Below are 21,375 nucleotides of genomic sequence, written 5' to 3'. Positions count from 1 at the left end.
AACAGTACAAAGCACGCAAAAGTAACATATGTTCTGTGTCCTGTATCAAAGACATAAAATATGTACAGGTCTTTTAATCGTAAAAAGCACGAGCGTAGGCGTGGTGACGTCATATGCGCGCTCCGGAAGCACAGGCCCGTCGCTGCGCTGGTTAAAGCTAAAGCCTCTTGTGTTGTTCAAGTCAGGGAGGGTCAATTCTCTTTTTCCACTCATCCCACAAATATACGCGTTGACACTTGTTTACACGCAGGTAAACCTGACCGAAGATCATAATTAATTTAGAAATGGACTCTTCTGAACACGGTAAGTGTCGTCTGTGTTAGAGTTTTCTGTGTTTGTTTTGATCAGGTGCACTAAAGATGTAAGTTACCGGGTGGCGCTAATAAGAAGTATTATGTAGGACATTTTTTCCGGGTTTAGTTGTAGGCTTTAATTACTTACACTACATGCGTCTGTACATTAATGTTACATTATAACAGGTCTGTTCGGCCTGACAGCTGATCATGTAGTGTTGAACAAACTGGAAAAAAGATACACTGTCTGAATAGAAACCCTCATGCTACCCCTGTTGTATTTTCACCCCCTAATCTCGTGTCTCTCATGCAAAGACCCACAGTATATCAGTACATCAGCTCCTTTGGTCTGAAGCCCTGCATTTGTTCACATGTCTATAGGTTCTTCATTGTTTATGTGTCTATAGGTGCTTCAGTGACATCTCCAGGCGTAGCCATTGGAGGGACCCTGCCACCAGGCCTGACAGAGGAGGAGGCAGAAGAGATGCAGGTGGAACTCACCAAGGTACAGCAGACATTATCTAACACCCTTTACCCTCAACACTTACAGCACAATTACTCCAAAGATTCTTATTTGTTATTTTTATTTCTTATTTCGTTCTCATTGGAGCAGCTTGGCCATTCTGCAAAATATGAAAGGATGAAAATGGATTAAATGTGTTTACAGAGCTGGGGCCATATAAAAAAAAAACATTCTATCTTATATTAAGATCTGACAAGTTCATTTAGGATTTGTCACAAATTGGTATAACAGAATAAAGTCTTCAGTAGATTTAGGATCCTTATCCTATCTTACAAAATCATTTTATCTGTTGTTAGGAAATCTTAAACCCCTCCATCGAGTTCAGTAATCAACACTTAGGTCTGTATTACCAAGCAACCAACGACACGCAAGCAGCTGCTGTGAAGTAAAAAGGAAAAACTGGAGAATGGAAAAACAAAATAAGTGGTGATTTTCATTCAGTTTGATAAGCTTGGTAGAGAAGGCAAAGCCTAATCCTTTTATTTCATAAGAGTCTGCGATTATTTGTCAGAGTTTTGTCGTCAAAGTGCAGCACATCATTTGGGTGTTCACAAAGTTTTTCCACCATCAAACATCGCTGTTCTTCATCTTGTATCTTGTATTTTTTTTTTTTTTTGGTAAAGATTGCTTTTGAAATACCATTTTTTCCTATCTCTAGTTAAGATAAAATTATGCACTTCAGTTCAGAAATGCCAATTTATAGGGTTTTGTTCTAAATGTGTCCTAAATTAGGTGCTAATTAAAATTGCCATGGTTACCGAATAGATAAGATAGGATTCTAAAGTTAGGATCTTTCTGTAACTCGTCCCCTGAAGCACAACCCCATATTGAATTGGCCAAAATCAGTGAGGTTTAATTGGTGCATTCTGATTCAATCATCTGTTTTGTGCACAAAACTTGGATAACACAGCTAAATATGTCAACGGTGTGTATGTTAGAGTAACGATATGTAAAACATATTTGGCTGAAATATCTGCCTACTTTACTACAACTGGTTTAATTTATCACCTGAGAACACAATACCCTGAACAGCATACCAAATTCAATTTCCCAATTACCAAAACTTTACGTTTGGTATCAGTTTTTGCCTAAATGAATACTATAATTTTGCTTTTCATGGTTCAGGCCAGTCATTCTAAACATTTTATTTTTATCTTGTGTTTTTCTTTGTTAGGTTGACGATGAGATTCAGACACTGAGACAGGTTCTCGTGGCAAAGGAGAGGCACGCCGCTGAGCTGAAGCGCAGGCTTGGCATCGGCCCACTCTCTGAAATCAAACAGAACATCAACAAAGGCTGGCATGACGTTCAGTGCTCCAATGCGTGAGTGCTTTCTGTCTGTAACCTGTCCAGTTTTTTTGAATGTTTGAAGATCACCTGTCTTATCTAATCTCATGCTGTGTTTTTATGTGCTTGACAGTGCCCACAAATGGGACATTTTTTTCCTTTATTATTATTATTGGTCGTAGTATTGTTTGAATATGTAATGTGTATATGCAAATCAAAATATATATATTTATTTCCACAGTCTATTTTCTATTTTCAGTCCTATCTTCTTGAAGCTCATCGTTGGTGTTAGGGATGCACCGAGTATTCGGCCACCGAAAATTTTCACCCGAAATGGCCCAAAAGTGCATTTTCGGTTTTCGGCCTAAAGACTTAACACCGAAACAATATGGCCGAAATGTTGTGATAACGCAAACAGAAACCGTGACAGCGTGCGCACCTCTCCTCCAAACTGTTGAGGCGTTTATACTTGATACGCTCGCCGTTGTACTATTCTTTGAAACGACAGGGAACGACTCTAGCAACTGTCCTCTAACCATCAAGAATCTGTGAAAAGAAGAAAAATAAACACGTGACAATGTTTATTTTTTAGTATACCACCACCAATACAAAAACAATCATGTAAAACCCAGTAAACCCTGACATTATTAATTGTGACATTGCAAAAAAAATATGTATATGTATGAATACAACTAAATTAACACTCTCTTAAATATTTTCTAATTTCACTTATTTATTAAGTTTCGTGTACATTTGTATTAAACATGGACCTTTGTTCTTTAAAAAGGCTTTTTATGCTATTGAATGCTCATTTTTTAAAATGTAAGCAACTAATTTAGACGTTTAAACTGGCTGCTCGTGTGATGAGAAGTTCGTGCTCGGCTTTGTTTTTAATGAGAGAACATTTAATTTTAAAACCTTTCTGCAGACCAGTAGATTATTATTTAATGTACACATAAGTGGGGTCAAGTTAAACATTTTAGTTTGAATTTTACTTTATACTGTGCATTGTGCTAAATAAATGTTTGTAATTGATTTATTCTTTGAAAATTTTATATTAATTTATGCAATTGCAATGCCTTGATTTTAGTAAAGTTTGTACACAGTCATAGCCATAAATGCAATGGCACTAATAATTGGCATCATTTCATTCTGTTTTTCGGTTTTAGGCCTCGGTTTTCTCTTTTTCTTCGGTTTTCGGGTTTCGGCCAAGAATGTTCATTTTGGTGCATCCTTAGTTGGTGTTCTTTCACTAGCATCTAAGCTTAAACCTTTAAAATAAAATAAATAGCTTCATTAATTTTTCTATATTTCTGCTTCTAGTTATATGAGAACCTCACAAACACTTGGAGACTTGAATCGTAGAGTTACCTCATCTAATTTGTGAGTTTTCTCTCTTTTGCCTGTAGTTGCTTGGTCTTGTGATTTCTGTTTGCTAGGTGTGGACCTGCTGCTACCTTCTTTCATTTGTATCCTTTGTGCTTCTTCCAAGTAAATGAATGTTTGTTTCCTTTCCATAAGGGAGTTTGCCGGCTCTCAAAACCTCTATTTTATGACAGCATGCATCTCATCATTAATAGAAGTAGTCTGTAGCATCAGTATTTCTATTAATTATGAGATCTATGCTGTCATAAAATAATTAATAGAAGTACTGATGCTAATGTACTTCCATTAATTATTTTATGACAGCATATATCTCATAATTTATAGAAGTACTGTAGCATCAGTTATCAAGCTATACGTTTTATTAATTCTTGATTATATTGCTTGAACTATGAAGCTGGCTAGCTTCTGATGCCCTATGAAGTGAGAGACAAATATAACAAAATAGGAGAGAGAAAAAAATGACAACTTTTTTTTTAAAAAAAAAGGTTTTGTCCTTTTTGCTTCCTTTCAGTTTTATTATATTTATCTCTTACCTTATTTCCTATTGATCCCAAGCTCAGCTGGCCTTTTTGTCTGGCCACCTGTGTTTTTTGGTAAACATGTGTTCCCTCCCACCCAGTTTTATATGCAGATATATTCCGCTCAAAACATGATATCAGAGCAGAATTAATGTGCCTACATCAAATAAAGATAGCAGATTTTTGATTCTCTTCTGCAGAATATTTTGAGATTGTGATCAGTAATGTGTAATTTATATATACACACAAAAATAGCTGATATACACTCCTGAACAAATCCTGGTAGATCCTTAACGGGTTATAAGTACTGCTTCAAATGCCAAAAGAAGAAACAGGAGCAAGAGACAAAAAATATAAAGTAGGCAATTTATTGAAAACTGCGTTTAAACCAAAACAGGCTGTTCATCAGGCTGATCAAAAGTTTAAGACCATAGCCTTAGAAAGGTCAAATCTGCACAAAAATATGTCTTTCATGTCATTGTCCTTCAGGCAGTCACACTGTCATGATCTCCAGATGGCAAGTGTAAAAAAGGCTTTCTCTCTTTAAATGTGGCAGGATTGTTGAGCTGCACAAGCCAAGCCTTTTGCAACGCACCATCGCTGCCGAGGTGGGACGCAGTAAGACAGTCGTTTCCCCTGGTCTTAAGATTTCGTTCAGGAGTGTAAAGTGTTAGGGAGTGTTTTAAGACACCTAAGCCCAAGAGAAGTCAGACCTGTTCTAGGAGTTTTTCAACATCACTGGGCGGTGATTTGCATTCAGATCCGTGTGTCTAAATTCTGTTAATGTTAGTTTTATGTTCTGCACTAGATCCAGCTCCATTCACTTCTAAGCCCTTTAATTTGTCATCAGTTTTAGGTCTAATGTCATAATCTTTTAACATCCACAATTCACAGAATTTAAACAGGACTTTTGTATGTTTTTATATGTTGGTAATGTGGACATTTGTGTTTGTAGATACCTTTCTGCTTCGGCCACACTTGAGGACATTGGACGCTCTGATGCGTGAGTTTGATTTTTTTTTTTTTCATTATTAATATTTTATATTTAAATAAACCAAAATATGCCAGCATTATTATTTATTTATATACATTTAAAAAATACCTTAAATCCCCCTAACACTGCATATGTAGAGTAACATTTGTTAAAAAAAAAAAACTCATGTTACAAAGTCTGGTACCACACAGCAATGTCATCGGCTGACAGCTGACAGTCTCCACTGTTGGTTAGTTACCAATGATCGCGCGCAAACTCGACAATCAACTACTGTGTGGACTTCGACCGAAAACAGGAAGTAAATTCACGTATGTGAGCTGGTTGGATTAACATAATTTTTATTAATATCTTTCACATCTACTGCAGTCAGATTGACCGTGGTCACTCTTAATAGCACCACTCACATGGCTATGCACTCGTAATGACAAATCAAGGATGTTAAGAGGCTAAAAGCAGGTTTAGAACTTGTCCCATTGAAGTCAGCAGGGTGCAATTTTTAAAAAGACGATAACACTGTGCAGGCAACACCAATTTTTGTTGTTTTTGTCTGTACTGACAGCACTCCAAATGTACAAAAAAAATGAGCTCAATGTTAAAATTGACCGGAGTTCTCCTTTAAGAATGAATAATGTTATCATCAAGGAATATTTTTTAGGTTGAGATCTTCCTCACAGGCCCAATGATGTCAAACCTGTGTCTTGAGTTAGCGACCTAGCTCCATAGCCACTACACTTACCCCTTTGTCAGATGTCTCATTAGATATCAACGATCTACAGTACTGTCTGATCTCAGACTTTAAGGCTATGTAGAAAGGGCAGGTTGCATTGTGTTGTTTGAGAAGGTTGTTGTGATTGTGCTCTGGCATGTGCTGAGAAAGCTGACTTGGAGAACACATGATGGGATTTTCACCGAGCAAAGGGGCTTAGCCTTATCTAAGGTCATTAGAGGGCTGTGTGAGGAAGGCTGTGTACTTGTTTGCTTTAGATATTGCATTACATGTGAGTGTGAATTGTGGGAAAAAGTGTGTATATTATTTTGAAAAGGACAGGTGCTGTTAATGTTTATGCACATGTATCTGTGTGTTTGTGAATGGTGCATTTGTCTGTGGAAATGAGAGTCTGTACAGTTGTGTGTGTCTCACCAGGATGATGATGTGGATTCGAACCAGGTGCAGATTCTGTGCCGAACCTAGTTCGTCCTGTTAGCTTTTAAAAGAGTAATCCCACCAAAAATAAAGATTCTGTTATTTATTCACCCATGTCATTTAAACCCATATGCTGTTATTTTCTGTGGTTAGAAAAAAAAAGTACTATTTCCAAGTCTTTATACCAATATTAAGTTTTGGGTGTATATCTTTTTTTTTCTGTGGTTTTGATCAAATAAATCCTGAATCCAGACCCCAAACTTTTGAACGGTAGTGAATATAGTCGTACAGACTAATTTTATGATACTTTTTTCACAACTCCATAACTTTTGAGTCAGAGGCATTTTCAGCCTCAGGTTTGAGGTTTACTTTAAACCTTTAGTTGCATGCCTTAATTATCTCTCTTGATGTGTTCACCTCTAAAGAGAAAAGAGATGTTTTATGTTGCTGTCTTGGTTTTTAGTTGCCTCTCAGCTACTGTATTTCAATGCCAACTGATGTTGAAAATATAACTGGTAACTGCTAGAACTTAAATTGTTCTCTCTCTCTTCTCTGTAGCTATAAGAGGACTCAAGAGACTCTGTCCCAGGCAGGTCAAATGACATCAGCTGCATTCTCCACAATGGGATCCGCCATCAGAAACCGATTTGGAGAGATGAGGTGAACTCTTTAGTCCTTCTCTCAACACTAGTTTTTACAACTAATCTTAGTATTCCAATCGTTCTTTTCATTCTCCTCCTTTGATATCTCATATGATGGTTGTTTTTCATATCTATGATTGAAGCTGGTCTTGTGCCTTCATCTTTCAAAGAGGTATTAATCAAAATCCTCTTTTAATGTCTGGACATGTCCTTTTTACTTTCTCCGATGACAGATCAATAATACAAGGGGGAGAAACTTTGAAATATATCACCTCTAAGTTTAAGTTTGGATGCTATTCTGCCATACTATGACATTTGAGTGAATAGGATTTTCAGAAAGAAGAAATGTAGGGTAAGGCTTAATTTGGTCAGAATTATAAACTGTGAAATGGGCTCACTGTATGACAAGTAGCTGAAAAAATATTTCTTTGAAATAATGTGCACAATAAGACTATAAAAAAGTCGAAATGGGCTCCTTTCTGATTTAATATTACATTTAAAGTGGCCTGTGATACTAATTCAAACTTGAAACAGATATTAGTTGAATACATTTTGTCTTTATAGCAGATTTCAGACTTCTAGCCAACAGCCACTGACTCTGTAGCTTCAGTAATACGGTATTTGTATGTTGAGAAATCTCCAGATGGCTACAGTTCTGTGATGTTTTGAACACTGTGTCAAGGTACAGAGCTTGTCAAAATGAGATGCTCTGGGTTGACAAAAAACAAAGCTGTTGTATATTTGCATAGCTTCTTAAATCATGTAACTATGCTTCCTGTGTATATCCTTGTTTTTGCTTCTCTGACTAAAATCTGTTACGTACACTACCGTTAAAATAATGTAATTCTGGTAAGATTGTTTAATTCTGAGATGTCTCTTATGGTCAACAAGGCTGCATTTAATTGACCAATTTTTTTTCATTATTCTTTGGTGAATTAAAAGTTCAAAAGAACAGAATTTATTTAAAGTAGAAATCTTTTGTGACAAATGTTTTTACTCTCACTTGATTAATTTAATGCATCCTTGCTGAATAAGTGTTGATTAAATTTTAAGAAATACTGACCCAATGGTCATGTTAACATCAACTAACATCTACATCCTGTATTGTTTCTACCCTTTTTTTTTTACTCTCTCCTGCCCTAAATATCATCAATATTATGTTCTGATAGATTTTTGAAGTGGTTCTTTTGTTTATTGCTGTGTTTTTCTCCACAACGCTGCATACGGGCTGCTCAGGGCTCTGCCATACTCTAACTCTGGGTAAGAGCTATAGGAGAGCCTGCACAGGTGGCAGCCATCTTTGAAGAAGATTTCTAGAGCATTCTATGGTACCTGTGAAGCTATAGATGAATCTGAATCTTAAGAACTGTCCCTAAAGTCTTCGTTTTCCATATGACCTTCAAATATTAGAGCTTCGATAGAGATGTTAAAAAATATTATTATCTAAACTTTGTTCTGGTGTCTTAACGGGTTTTTCATTGTGCTATGCAATCTCTCCCTTTCTCTCTGCTCTGTGCTCGGCTAACGCTGTCTGCTCGGCTAACACTCCCTGCTCGCTCTGTCTGCAACCTGCTCTCCACAGTAGCAACTTTTCCATGCGTCACTCTTTAAGTATGCCAGCTATGAGGTAAATTGCCAGTACTTTTCTTACCCATTTCCTTCTGCGTATTAATAACTGTCTGAATGTTTTGTCTTTCGATACGAGGATAATTGTAATACTTGGATACTGTATATTATAATTTAAGAAATAGTCAACCATTTGCAATCGATATATAAACACTTTATAGTGCATAGCTTCACATTTACTGGTGCAAAAAGACAGGTAGAAGTGATGGTCAACACTGTGACCACAACAGTTTAAGAACATTGCACATAATCATATTTAAGATGCAGCTCTCATTTTTTGCATGGAATGCAAATGCTTTTTCACTTTGTTTATGCCCTGTCAGCCCTGGTTCACCTAAATGTTGTAGAAAAAGCCTTTATTTTTTCCTTTGTAAACCTTAAAGGTGTCTGTCTGTCAATTTTCTTTCCTCCATATTTTAGGTTGCATGTAAAAAACCCTCAAGCCTAGTGTTGATTGGTTATATAATATTTTTTAAAATATATCCTCAGGAACTCACCAAGCTTTAAATCCTTCGAGGACAAATTGGATAACGTGAAGGTTAGAGCTGTTCAGTTTTTTTTCTCTATTAAAGGTTTTTAATTTAACTCATTATTTGGTTTCTACTTTAGGTCTTGCTTAACATAGCACAGCTTGGTTTTGGTTTGTTTCTGTTGCTGATAATGACTGTAGTGTATGTTCATGTTTTGTTTATGCTGTTATTACTTAATCCATTGTGTTTTCCTGTTATGGCTTCTAAAGTAGAAAGCAATGGGAAGATCAAATGGAGAGGGTGACCATTCGTCAACCAGCAACAACGCACCTTTCTGAGCCGGAAGCACAACCTCATGACCGAGAACTGACATCTGTGATCCCTCTTAAACGCTATACCCAAATATACACTCCAGTGTCTCCACAGCTACATTAACTTCAAATGAATGTACAGACAGAAAATTATGCTTTATTAAAACTAATATGCCAACAAGCAATTACTTGAACATCTGAAGACTGCCATCCTTGCAAATGGATGTAGTCAAAACATCTGAAATTAGCGTATTGGCAAACCGAAGAACAATTTTTGGGACTTGGTTTTTCTCCTGTGTACCGAATTACCTTTAAATGTATTGTAATATATTATTTTGTCAAACAATAGGGCTTCTCTAACACTTCAGTAGTAAATGGTCTGTTACGATCAGCATAAAGAGGTTAAATGTTTGCACAACTAACCTTCAGAATGTCCTGAAATGCTTAAGGCTTCCTTTGTTGCCACTATTTATGATTGTTACATGCTTCCTACATTGAATATTGCACTGGTTATTACCCAGCTTGTTACTCAGGGCAAAAGGTGCTAAAGCTTTCCTTGTGACAAGACTCGAGCACCAGATGTGTATAATCTCTGAAGGTGTATTCTAAATGATTCACATTTATTTTCTTGTCCATTTTGAGTTTTTCCCCAAAGTCATGATAAAAAAAAAAAAATACAGGCTTACTGCAACTGTTCTAACAAAGACGTTAACGAGATTCAAGCTACACGTATCTCCTGTTTCTTGATTGCCTGTATTTTAGATTGTGGTGTCTTGCATAGAATTAGCCTTTTCCCCTTCTTTTTCATAAATTACTGTAACAATGAACATAAAAGAATTTGAGATTGGGAAGATGGGTTTTTATAAATTATTTAATTACTGAACAGATGCTAGGCAAATATTATTTTCAAGTAATTGATGATTAAATGTGATGGTTATGATATTTAATTCAAATATTGTGCTGGGCAAAAGGTCAATTTCACTGTGGTGATGGAAAACCCATTTTTACTTCATATTTTGGTCAGTTTATTATTTTTCTTTTGATTCTTTGTGTTCATGCGATGATCTGTAAAATAATGTTACCATACTGACATAACTACTGGGTACATCATATTTGATGCTTTGTGGCTGTAACATACTACACTGTTCAGGGTTTATTAAAGACAATGAAGTTAACAAGAATGTTGTGTCTTGATCTCTGCTTGCCTTGGACAAACTTGTTCAGTATTAACCTCATTTTTCATGCAGTCTCGCTTCATGGTCAATAATTATAACAGACAGGAGGTGGCGACAAAAAGGTGTTTTCTTCCTGCTTTTGCCATATTTATTTGCGCTGTCTGTTATTCAGAGTTGTAACAAACAGATTGCACCGTGAGAATATTAACAGTATGGGATGTATACAGTATATATGCATATATTACCTTGCTGTTAGTATAAGATCATTTCAGGAGATTTGCCACGGATTTTATTTAGAAAGCTTGTTGTGCAACAAACTTCGAATGCACGTGACATTGATGGAATGGGAAAATGTGGACTTGAGTTGTTTGGTGACGCTTATCTGCCAACATCTGAAACAACATTGTTTTGACCATAGACTGTAAAAGGCTTTGACCTGTCAATCTAGTGCCAGCGACCAGGCCACGCCTATTTTATCATGCCAGCGAGTAAGCCACGCCCTTTGGGAGTTTTTTTTTATCGTCACTCGGGTAATAAATAGAGCGCGCGCCCTTCGTGTTGTAGAATTTGCAGTAGAGGAGCGAAAGACCTTGGAGGGTCTCACCCAGAAAACAAACTACCAATGGGCCCCGTCGCCTAGCGTTTACTTGACCAAGCCTTGCTTTTGGTGCATTACCAACATCAGCACTCACCAAAAATCAAAGGTAAGGGAATGAGAAAAATAGTTAATGAGAAAAAATAAACATGTTTAAGTGGTTAAATATTTTCACAGACAGGCAAAGCATTGTTTACTTTTTAATTACAACTCAACTATCCTAGTAATTCTGAGGTGATGCCAGTAAATAAACTGCGAACGTAATTTTATTTTAAACCATTTCGCTTATAACTTGTATAACTTCTTATACGCTTATTATTCGCTTATAACTTGTACGTTAACTGACTGGTAGGCCTTCTGTAACGTAGCCTAGTATTTTGCTCTTCCTTTTCTTGAACAGTGTCTTTTATTCGTAGTAATTTAAGCATTTAGTTGGCTACATGTCAGCTTTTCAAAGCCCTGGTGTCACTCAAACGTCTTATTTGTTATATGTAGCACAGAAGGGTATTAAGCAGTCACGTGGTAAATCCCTGTTCCCATCTGTGTCCTGACATTGACGTCTGCAGGTCCTTAATCTGAAACTAAAGCAACACAAACACTACATTATTGTGCATCAGTCAGTCACCGTGCCTTTAATGTTTATTCCATATTGTAGCTTTTATTAGCCTATTTATTATTACTCTACTGGTAACCTTAAAACATTGGTAAGCCCGAAATTGAAATGCTCTTGTTTTGTATGCAATAGGCTATTTTTTTAGTAGCCTGAAAACGTCCTGAAGTCCTTTCTTTTTTATTAGTCTACCTTTCTTTTAAATGGTCAACGCATCTGCTAACAGGCAGCCTTGGACAACCGGGTACTTTAATAACCAAGTCTCATGAAACATGAGCTATTCTGCATGCATGTTGCACAGTCATGGCTGTTCTTCTAAGCAAGTGGGTCTCTGAATACGGAAATTTGATTCTTGAAGTAACAGCTGTTAAGTATCATCTAGTCACACTGATAGGTTGTTTAGTTCAGTGGATGAATGTTTAGTTTCAGTGGATGATTCTTTTATTTCAAATGTTAACATTGTCTACATTGAATGTAGTCTTACCTTTACCATTAACCAATTGGAAGAAAATTGTTGGCAATACCTTGCGTGTGATCCTGACAGGGTTAAAACCTCTTTAAATCTTTGAGTGTGCTGAGTTCCATAACAGATTGTTTGAGCATATGCCAACCTGAAATGTTTTCCAAGATGCCCTGAGCCCTCGTATTTCAAAGACCACATTGTTGGAGTACCATGCAGATGTCATCCTCCGACACATTAGTTCTCATCATAGCTGTAATTTTTTTTTCCAACAGGTCTTCCATCTTTCCAACTTCCACTCAGTTGACACCTAGAGGACGGGGAAAATGGCATCAATTCCATCAAGCGGTTCCCTTATCGCCACCCATGACTACTACCGAAGTGAGTTTGTTCATGTTTTTTTTTAACATTGTAATCAAGAACATTTAATGCATGTTTATAATAAATAAATTCAATAGTTTCACACACATATTAAGTGTTAAATGTTATAATTTATATTAAAAAATCATTACATAGTTACACTTTTTTTATTCCTTTTTTAAAATGTTTAATCATGTTGCAGGGCGCATTGGATCTACATCTAGCAACAGTTCCTGTGGCAGTTCGGAGTACACTGGGGAGGTCATTCCACACCCACCAGGTATATCATTTGAAAATCATCTCAATACCTTAAAATCCACATAAACATGTACATGTAGTCAGTCATGATACAGTCCATAATAGGCCTGGTTTCACAGACAGGGCTTAGATTAAGCCAGGATTAGGTTTTAGTTCAATTAGGGCATTTAAGTGGCTTTTCTAAACGTGACTTTGAAAAAAACATTACCGGTGGTGTGCATCTTGAGAGACAAGACAATGGCAGTCAAATATTTTAAGGTATAACAGTGCAAGTTGCTCTCAGTTAAAACAGCTCAAACATGCATTTTAGTCTGGGACTAGATGTATATGTAGTCATCTTTTATTGTAAAGGAATAGAAAAGCTCAATGTCCAATTCCTCGGCAGGTCTGGTACGACAGGACTCTGGCCACTGGTGGTCCAGTTTCTTCTTTGGGAAGCAGAATCAAATGGGGACACCCAATGGATTTGAATCTCAGCAGAAGTGAGTTTAAGGACAGTTTGATGTGTTTGGCTTGACTCAGCTCCTGAGTCCTGGTTTTCATTCAAGGTTTTCTTCATTTTGATTGGCAGGACTGGCACCTACACTGTCACAAACGGTCAGGTGACCTGCGTTGCTCAGGAGATTGTGATGAAGAGACATATGAGTGAGAGCAGTGACTCCGGGAAGGAGCCTGGATCCCCCCTCCCCTCATAAACCACCCGACCCAATTCCACACCCTTCACCCTCATCCAGGAGTCACCGCACGTAGAAGCAGGCGACGGAGGCTCCATTTTTCTTTTCTTTTTTTTTTTTTTTAGTAAAAACTGGCTGTTTTTTATGTCATGTTTTATAGTGTTTGTTTTTTTTATCTATGACCAAATCATTGCAAATATATTGTATTTGCTATAAATAAATGACTAAGAGCAGCCCAAAGTATGGTGTGGGTATGTGTTTCTATTCCTCCTGCATTCTGTCATTCCATAGTATATTAAAATGATCATATCCAGTTCCATGAGCATGGATTATTGTGAATCACTATTAGGCCTATCAATGTACTTTCATACAGGGATTATGACCAAACAGTCTCTTTTCACTGACTCTGCTATTCTACAGTGAATGAGCAGCTAATCAACAGCCTATGTGCAAGGTGTTTGGAATTAAGTGGGCTTTGTTGTGATTTTAAAACACGTGTACTGAGACTGGACACTAATACAGTTTATATAACATTACACCTGCTGTCATTGGATCCATCTATTGTATATGTGGCAAGAATAAACGGAAGCCTGTTCTTCCATCTGGCAGAATTAACTTTTAGAAACCAGCTAAATAAAATAATAGCTGCAACATGGCCATCTGTGCAACGCAAAAGTGTTAATGGCAAATAAAAAGGGTATTTTTGCACACCTCTGATGTTAATTCCCCCCTATCTGTTGCTAATAATGTGGATAGATTTAAACGCAGAGAACTGGTCCAAAATAAAAATTTGTTTTTCGTTTTTAGTAACCATGACCTTCATATTATTTAAACAATTCTCTCAAGAATCAGTTTAAAATTAGAACATTATTTACCAGCTGTATGTAGTGTACAAAGACCATTTAAATCTCATTTCCCAGTAATGAAGGTGTTGCTGCTACTGGTCCCTGATGTGGGTCTGGAAGAGCTGAACCCAGTGATGACCTTCACAACAGGTCAATTCACATTCAACCCAAGGGTCAGCTCTTCTGCCAGGGTGCAGGGCAACCCGCTATCACGACAAGACGTGAAATAATCACGTTGGTCCACTTTGGAAAACGTGTAGATGTCACGGTTTAACCCCTTCAAACGTGAAACTTACACGTTCGCGTTAACACATTCCAGTGGAGAGATACCCGGATGTTAACCTATTCTAAAAGTATAACATTACAAATGCAGCGAACACACTAATGTCGCCTAATCTGTAAGCACTAAGGTGCTAACAGCACTGAAGTTACAGGAGTTTCAGGTAGGTCGAGTATTTAAAAGGTTATGGTTAACACGGTTAACGTGGTAACGTCGATGTAATGCGTTGTTTTAGCGTACCTTTTGCTTAAACGAGGAGCTGGGGGACGCCGGAAAAATAGACGTTTTACTCATTTGGCGTAAAAAAAAAAATTGTTTGTTTCCGGTTTCCGACCGACCCTGTCAATTTATGTGCGACCCAAAATTATTTTATGAGCTTGGGGAAGAAATAATAAAAATTAAATAAATACACAAATACAATTTTTTTCCATCTTCTGCTGTCTATCACTTCTTTCGCCATGTATTTGTTCGTTTCTTTCATTATTTTATGCAATCCAAAACACTCTAACCTGCCGCGGTTCGTATCTCTAGAGCCCGTCTAACTTGTCCGCTTTTCCGGGACAAATGGATTTTTGAAGGACAAGTAAAAGAGAATTTTACTCGCCCCAACGGACAAGTAGCCTGATTAGAACATCAATAACAAACAAAAAAATAACTAGGGAATCACTAAACCGAGAGAATGATTCTGATTGTATTAAATTTATTGCAAGTTGCGATCGATTGTGGATAATAAATGTAGCAGGCAGCAGCTACTGTATTACTGATGGTAAATTTGCGCTGTTGACGCTCGCGCAGAGAAATCTACACACATGAGCGGAGCACACACACACACACACACAGTTAACAACATACTCTGCCTATAAAAAATCTAAATGTGGAGTTTTTATATTTTAACATATGTTAAGCACTAAGCAGCCTCAATTATTTTTCCTGAATACCATCACGATTGAAAAAGTGACATTGATTTCCTACAACAGTTCAATAAACAGTTAAGATTAAGTCACTTACTGTTTATAAGCAATATTGGGTGTTTTTGTTCCATTTCAGCAGCGAAAATAGTTCCAAAGAAAAGTCACAGCAGAACAACGACGCATCTCACAGGAACTCATCCTGTTTTCATTACTGAATGATTCAGCATTTTGAACGAATCGGTTGAGTCAAAGATTCAATGACCCATTCATAAACATCAACAGCTGTCTCATTCTTGAATGAATCAACCGTTTGAACGAATCGTTTGAATTAATGAATCAATAACTCACTCGTTAATACGGCCGCCTGCCGCCACCTATTGGCAGTTTAGTGTTATGTTTATAAGTAGCCTAGTATAATTCTTTCCAATATTTCTTATTTGCACATTTAAATCAATTTCATAACATTATTTTATGAAATTGTAATTTTTCATTGTAAATGATTTAATTTGATCAGCCCTACCTAGGGTAACAGTATGCTTCATCTTTCATTTTAAATTCCTAAATTTGATCAATAAATTCAATTATTTAGAATAATAAGACACTATAGGGCATTTAATAATATTGGTGGAGGAGATGCTCTTAAAGGTGCAGATATTACAATATGCCTTTTTAAATATCAAAGCTGATTGAACACTGATGAGAATATTGCTTCAGAATAAAAAATAAATAAATTTAAAAAATCCGGACAAGCAACTTTTTACTCAGACAAGTGATTGACAGATTTACTTGTCTGGAGGACAAGCACGTGAAAAGGCTTGAGGGGATAGTTCACTTTGATATTTTTAGTTTTGACCAAAAAATATCAAAATTGAAAATACTGCAGAAACAAAAACACCTACATATCCCTTGAGGTAAGCTAAAACATATAAAAAATAATTTTGTGAACTATCCCTTGAATTTCCTACCCATCCCTTGCTGCCACTGAAAAAAAAAAAAAAAAAAAAAAATTCCCTACCGACCCATGACCTCAACTGACAACCAACCGGAACCAAACTTTTTTTTTTTTAGGCCTTTGGCTACTTCATTAAAACGTGACATTTTGACGTTTTTTTCGGCGTGCAAATGAATCCTTTGCATTTTTTTTCTTAGTCAAGTTCTATGTCTCCCCTCTGATTTTTGTTTTTTTCTAAATACTCTATATTCTGTTGAAGACTCATATAGGGAACACATTTCACCCTGTGTCGTTTGTGTCACACACGCCTCATGCAACAAATAAAAAGGAAAAGTTGTCTCTACACTGCCCACCCCTGTATCACTGCTGTGTGCAGACTCTTCTGTAGGCCTTTCTGTACATGTGGACTCCTGTCAGAAATAAAGGGCATAGGCACAAGTATAAATCAATTAAAGCCATCAATTAAATTAAAGCACTTCCTCCAAAGAACAGTCATCTGATAAGTTTTCTTCAATCCCCAGTGCAATGTGATTAATAACTCATGGCAAAATATGTTTATATTAACATAAATGTATCAGTTTTTACTTTCACAAGACAAAGCAATTTATCATTAGGCCTCCTCAAGATTTAACAGTTGAAATGACCAAAACAGCCAATTTGGATTATAGGCCTACTTAATTTAATGCAGCAACAAATTATTTCACTATACATACTATGTACTGTATGTTGAACCCTCTGTGTTAGGCTACTTCTGAAGACTGACTTCTGAAGACTTTTTCTTTTGTCAAAACAACTTGATTAATTGTGTGGTGCACATAACGTAATGTTTTGAGTTTCTGTTGATTAAACCAATATCCTTCAATGTTTATCAAATTTTAAATTTCAGTGAACTCAAAATTTTAATGCAACCAGGTAACTTTTTAAGTTGAACCAACAATAAAGTATTAACAGCGCAGTAGGCCAGCTAAAGTCCCACTTTGTCAAATATTCTGGATTTTAAAGTTATGAAAAAACATTATTCCAGTAAATTTTAAATTTCTTTAAAGTTATCTGGTCTTTTCTCAAAACGTTAGCACAAAAAACATTATTTAGACCTATAGACTATTGTTAATGAAACATTTTTCTGAAAAGTAATAGTTGGATGTTCATTACTTGTTTAGAGTGTTTGCAAAATTATAAAATGGGATGATCCCTTAAAGCTACACTGTGGGATTTTTACCCCCATCTAGCGGTGAAAAGGTATATGACCACCCAGTGAATATTAGTTTCTGTTCCTGGTGGCCAATGTAGTCCAAGATTAACATGCTTCCAGTTCGACCTTGCGTCAATTCTTTTACTGTCTGGTTGAAATCAATGGGGTCGCTGTGTCCATTTCTCTTTGTCTATGGTTAACTCAAACGTAAACGCGAAGCTTGAATTAACGGGTATGTCCCTCTTTGGCTAATGTACTTTCAAGATGGAGTGGCAACATGGCGACCGACATTAGAACCCCTCACCCGTATGTATTTTCAATGGCATATTATACACTCACGAGAATACTTTATTACTTGAACGAGGTAAATATTAATGAGCACATATATTTTTGAAAGAACTTGTTTTTAGCTAAAAATAAACTAAAAGAGTTACACAATGTAGCTCTAACGTTCGTGTAACCAATAAAAAAAGACCTAGAACATTAAACTCCTCTATGTTTTGATAGCATCTGAGAAGTGGGAACATCTAGAAATAATTTTCTTAACTTAAAAGTTAATGAATGTTCCTATTTGGGTCAGTGTTTTAATGTTCCCATAATGCCGTTCACCTATAATAATCTTTTAGGGCAGTAGACTTTTCTCTCTTATCCCACAGTTGTTTCTAAACAGAGACGAGAGCTAAAAACAGTAGCTACAGTCTGTTCATGTCTTTACGGACTGCGGAATCTCCCAGAGAGCCTCACGAGCACTCCCAGTTCACGAATCAGGTTTCTCTGTACAAAGGTGAACACATGAGAACAGGCACGTTTCTGTACAGATACGTTCTTGGAAGAGTTTAAACTTTTATTCGCTATTCACAGAGTGTTTCGAACCAGTAAAACAGGAACTGGGTTTCCAGTTAGCACGTTGAGAATTCCCACATATCGTTCTGTTTATTATTACAGTATTATTTAAATTATTTCTGTTTATTGCTATACGTAAGTGTTTATTCTAATAACAGGATATTCCGTCTGTCCTCTATTATTTTATGCATGTTTGCTTACCACCCTTGTTGTTGCCTTCATGAACGCTAGTCTCACGTATGGGCAAAATATCACAATGTTTGCCTTTTAAACAAGCTATCTTAATTATGGGATAGCTCGCCCAAAAATGAAAAATCTGTCATCATTTACTCACCCTCAGGTTGTTCCAAACCTGTATAAAATGATTAGTTAGTTCTGTTGAACACAAAGAAAGATATTTTGAAGAATGTGGGAAACTGAACAGTTCCGGGGCACCATTGACTTCCATAGTATTTTTTTTTTTTTTTTTTTTTTGTCTGTGGAAGTCAATAGCGTTACAAACTTTCTTCTATCTTCCTGTGTGTTCAGCAGAACAAAGAAATGTATACAGTTTTGGAACAACTTTCATTTGTGCGTGTGAACTTTTGTGAGCCTATTTTTGCTACTCATATTAGGCTAAACTCAGCAGAAACATGTTAAAATGTACTAAACCTACTTAACTATCTTTTGCAATGAACTTATTTTACTTAGCAAAGTAAAATAAATGGCACAATACTCACCTGTTGTTTGAACAAATATAATATAAATAAGTCTCTTAATTGTGCTTGATGCATGTTCCAAAGGCAGACAGGCAACCAAACAGTGCTTTCTGTTGTGACACTGCCTTGTAAAATAGGGCTGCAATGGTATTTCAACACTGAAATGAGATAGGAACTGAAAAGTAGGTGAATAACTTTTGTAAATATTGTGAAATAGCATGAAAGTATAAGGGCTAACACTTCTCTGATATTTTCTGATGGCAGAGTATGAGAGGTGTCCTAAAACCTTCTGGGATGCCAGTCATCATGCTGACGTGACCTTCCTGAACATCCCGTCATTTTTCCGTTTAGTTTGGCCAGGCAAGTCTAGAGTGTTCTCGATTCTATTCCTGCCCACCACGCACCCACAACATGAACACGTTGTGGCAACACTCGTGTTACTGAGTTTTAGCAGTTGCAACAATCAGCAGGGTGTGTTGCATCTGCAGTGGTGTGTGTGTGTGTGTGTGTGTGTACTATAAATAATCCATACCCATTTCTAATTCATGAATGTCAAACAATCAACATTTTTTTTTTGTCCATGAAATGAACAACCCTCATTATATCCAGTTATATTTAATTAAAAATTAACTACTCATGAACAAATAACACTGGGCCAACTAAAACTTCAGTGGAAAGTTTTCAGAGATTGTGAAATGACCTGCGTACACAGAAACTGACCGGACTCGTTCTGTTCTTGTTCACGTTCTGTTCTTGTTCTGTAGATTTAGTGATTATCTGTTTTAGAGCTTGTCAGCAGCAGAGAGATTTAAATGGGTCATATTATGAGAAATCAAATCTTCCTTAATTTTAATGTACCATGAAAACATAGTGTAACTTTGAAAACTCAGAACTCCCTCACTGTCACCAGTGTTGGGGGAAAGTTACTTTTAAAAGTAATGCGTTAAAAAAAAGTAAATGCGTTAGGTCACTTTTTTTTGTTGTTAATTGGCTGTGCTTGTGGAAAGATCACCAGTGAGAGTGCCCGGGATAACCAACCCAACCCAACATCAGCCATGATCACATTCACCTGTATATGTCATTTAGCTCACCGTAAGCCTGGTTTTAACATTTGTTCCCTGCAAAGTCTTGTTTAGTGTTTCTACTGCAATTCCAAGCGTGTTTGCATCCTCTGTCCTGGTTCTCTTGATTCTTTGCCTGTTCCCCGGGTCTACCTTTTTGCCTGTGCCCCTGTTATTGTTTGGACTGATTACCTGGTGTTTTTAAAGGGTAACTAAACCCCTGGTCAGAGCCTGACTCCACCCACTGGCAATATTTGAAAAAAGCCAGCGGAGGGGGGCATGCACCTGAGACTTTGTATGGAACTTGCCTACGTCACCAACAACCGCTGTGTCACGTACCACCGCAAACATCCAATAGGAAAATTCAACTGCAGTAGCCACCGTTCAACTTTAAGAGGGCAGCACTAAGACGTTTTTACACCATATATTGTAGACATAGAACACTTTATAAACAAATGCCAAAAAAGTTACTCGAATCAATGACTGGTATTAATACAGATCCATTCTTACAAGTCATTAACTAAAAAAAGTTGGTTAAGTGTTTAGTTACTCTTTAAATTTACATTTATGCATTTGGCAGACGCTTTTATCCAAAGTGACTTACATTGCCCTTCAAAGTACATTTACATTCTTATCAGTTTTTGCTTCCCTGGGAATCAAACCCACAACATTGTTGTTGCAAGTCAACACTCTACTGTTTGAGAGACGGGAAACCTAGGGTGCTTCTCAATATCCCTCCTCGTCTCCTCGCTCCTCCGTCCTCCCTCCTATGACCCGGAAACCGATCGAGCTCAGCCATCTTGAAGGACATCTCAATTCTCTAATTGCACCGTGAGGAGTCGAGGATCGAGGAGATAGGAGGCTTCCTGAGGAGTCATAAGCGAGGATACACAGGTGCATCCTACGCGGAACTGTTATATTGACTAAACGTGACGCACGTGTCAATTCTCCTCCCCCTTCACATCGGTCACAACCATTTTAATTTATACTTTACCTTTGCAGTTTATATAAACCACACATCTCAGATATTTCAACAGTATAGCCTATCTTTATTATTATTTATTATGAATTTATTAAATAACCAAACTTCAGCATCATAAGGGCAGATCCTTTTAGCGCTGCTGATGACACTGTGAATTGACACTCGAGTGATCAAGTACTCCAAAAGCTTTTATTCGATTCCTCTGTCCTCCTTTCCTTTCCTCGCTTCCTTCCCTCGCGTCCTACAGGGGGTGGAGCTGAGACGCAAGGAAAGGAAACAAGGAAAG

The 21,375-nt window shown here is 37.0% G+C and overlaps 2 protein-coding genes across 6 annotated transcripts; both read left to right on the top strand.

Moving 5' to 3' along the window:
* The first annotated feature begins 109 nt into the window (after window positions 1–109).
* Window positions 110–10,374, top strand: tpd52l2a (tpd52 like 2a). 5 transcript variants are annotated; one of them, XM_039657790.2, is made up of 10 exons: window positions 110–303; window positions 701–798; window positions 1,991–2,139; window positions 3,427–3,486; window positions 4,963–5,010; window positions 6,704–6,805; window positions 8,023–8,046; window positions 8,369–8,413; window positions 8,902–8,950; window positions 9,152–10,374. In XM_039657790.2, the coding sequence occupies exons 1-10, from the start codon at window positions 285–287 to the stop codon at window positions 9,152–9,154; spliced, it is 597 nt and encodes a 198-aa protein (XP_039513724.1). In that variant the 5' UTR covers window positions 110–284; the 3' UTR covers window positions 9,155–10,374. The 5 variants fall into 5 exon arrangements, with proteins under 5 accessions (XP_039513724.1, XP_088975757.1, XP_039513723.1 ...); XM_039657789.2 differs by having other exon boundaries at window positions 111–303; window positions 9,155–10,374; XM_089119631.1 differs by lacking the exon at window positions 8,023–8,046.
* A 547-nt stretch (window positions 10,375–10,921) lies between these two features.
* ppdpfa (pancreatic progenitor cell differentiation and proliferation factor a) lies at window positions 10,922–13,558 on the top strand. The gene is made up of 5 exons (XM_039657796.2): window positions 10,922–11,072; window positions 12,309–12,414; window positions 12,596–12,673; window positions 13,037–13,133; window positions 13,223–13,558. Exons 2-5 carry the CDS (start codon window positions 12,360–12,362, stop codon window positions 13,344–13,346), a joined length of 354 nt encoding a protein of 117 aa, XP_039513730.1. The 5' UTR covers window positions 10,922–11,072; window positions 12,309–12,359; the 3' UTR covers window positions 13,347–13,558.
* Window positions 13,559–21,375: the final 7,817 nt, after the last annotated feature.

Source organism: Pimephales promelas, chromosome 14 (assembly GCF_988280905.1).
Source record: "Pimephales promelas chromosome 14, fPimPro1.hap1.1, whole genome shotgun sequence".
In the NCBI taxonomy this organism is placed as follows: Eukaryota; Metazoa; Chordata; class Actinopteri; order Cypriniformes; family Leuciscidae; genus Pimephales; species Pimephales promelas.
This window is presented reverse-complemented; position numbering and strand designations above follow the sequence as displayed.

Excerpts from the sequence above, each read along its gene's own strand:
- tpd52l2a (XM_039657789.2), top strand. Across the intron at positions 2,140-3,426 it reads GACGTTCAGTGCTCCAATGC|TTATATGAGAACCTCACAAA; the intron begins GTGAGTGCTTTC and ends TTCTGCTTCTAG. Across the intron at positions 8,047-8,368 it reads CTGCCATACTCTAACTCTGG|TAGCAACTTTTCCATGCGTC; the intron begins GTAAGAGCTATA and ends TGCTCTCCACAG.
- ppdpfa (XM_039657796.2), top strand. The coding sequence starts at position 12,360 with ATGGCATCAATTCCATCAAGCGGTTCCCTTATCGCCACCCATGACTAC. Across the intron at positions 12,415-12,595 it reads CACCCATGACTACTACCGAA|GGCGCATTGGATCTACATCT; the intron begins GTGAGTTTGTTC and ends ATCATGTTGCAG. Across the intron at positions 13,134-13,222 it reads GGATTTGAATCTCAGCAGAA|GACTGGCACCTACACTGTCA; the intron begins GTGAGTTTAAGG and ends TTTGATTGGCAG.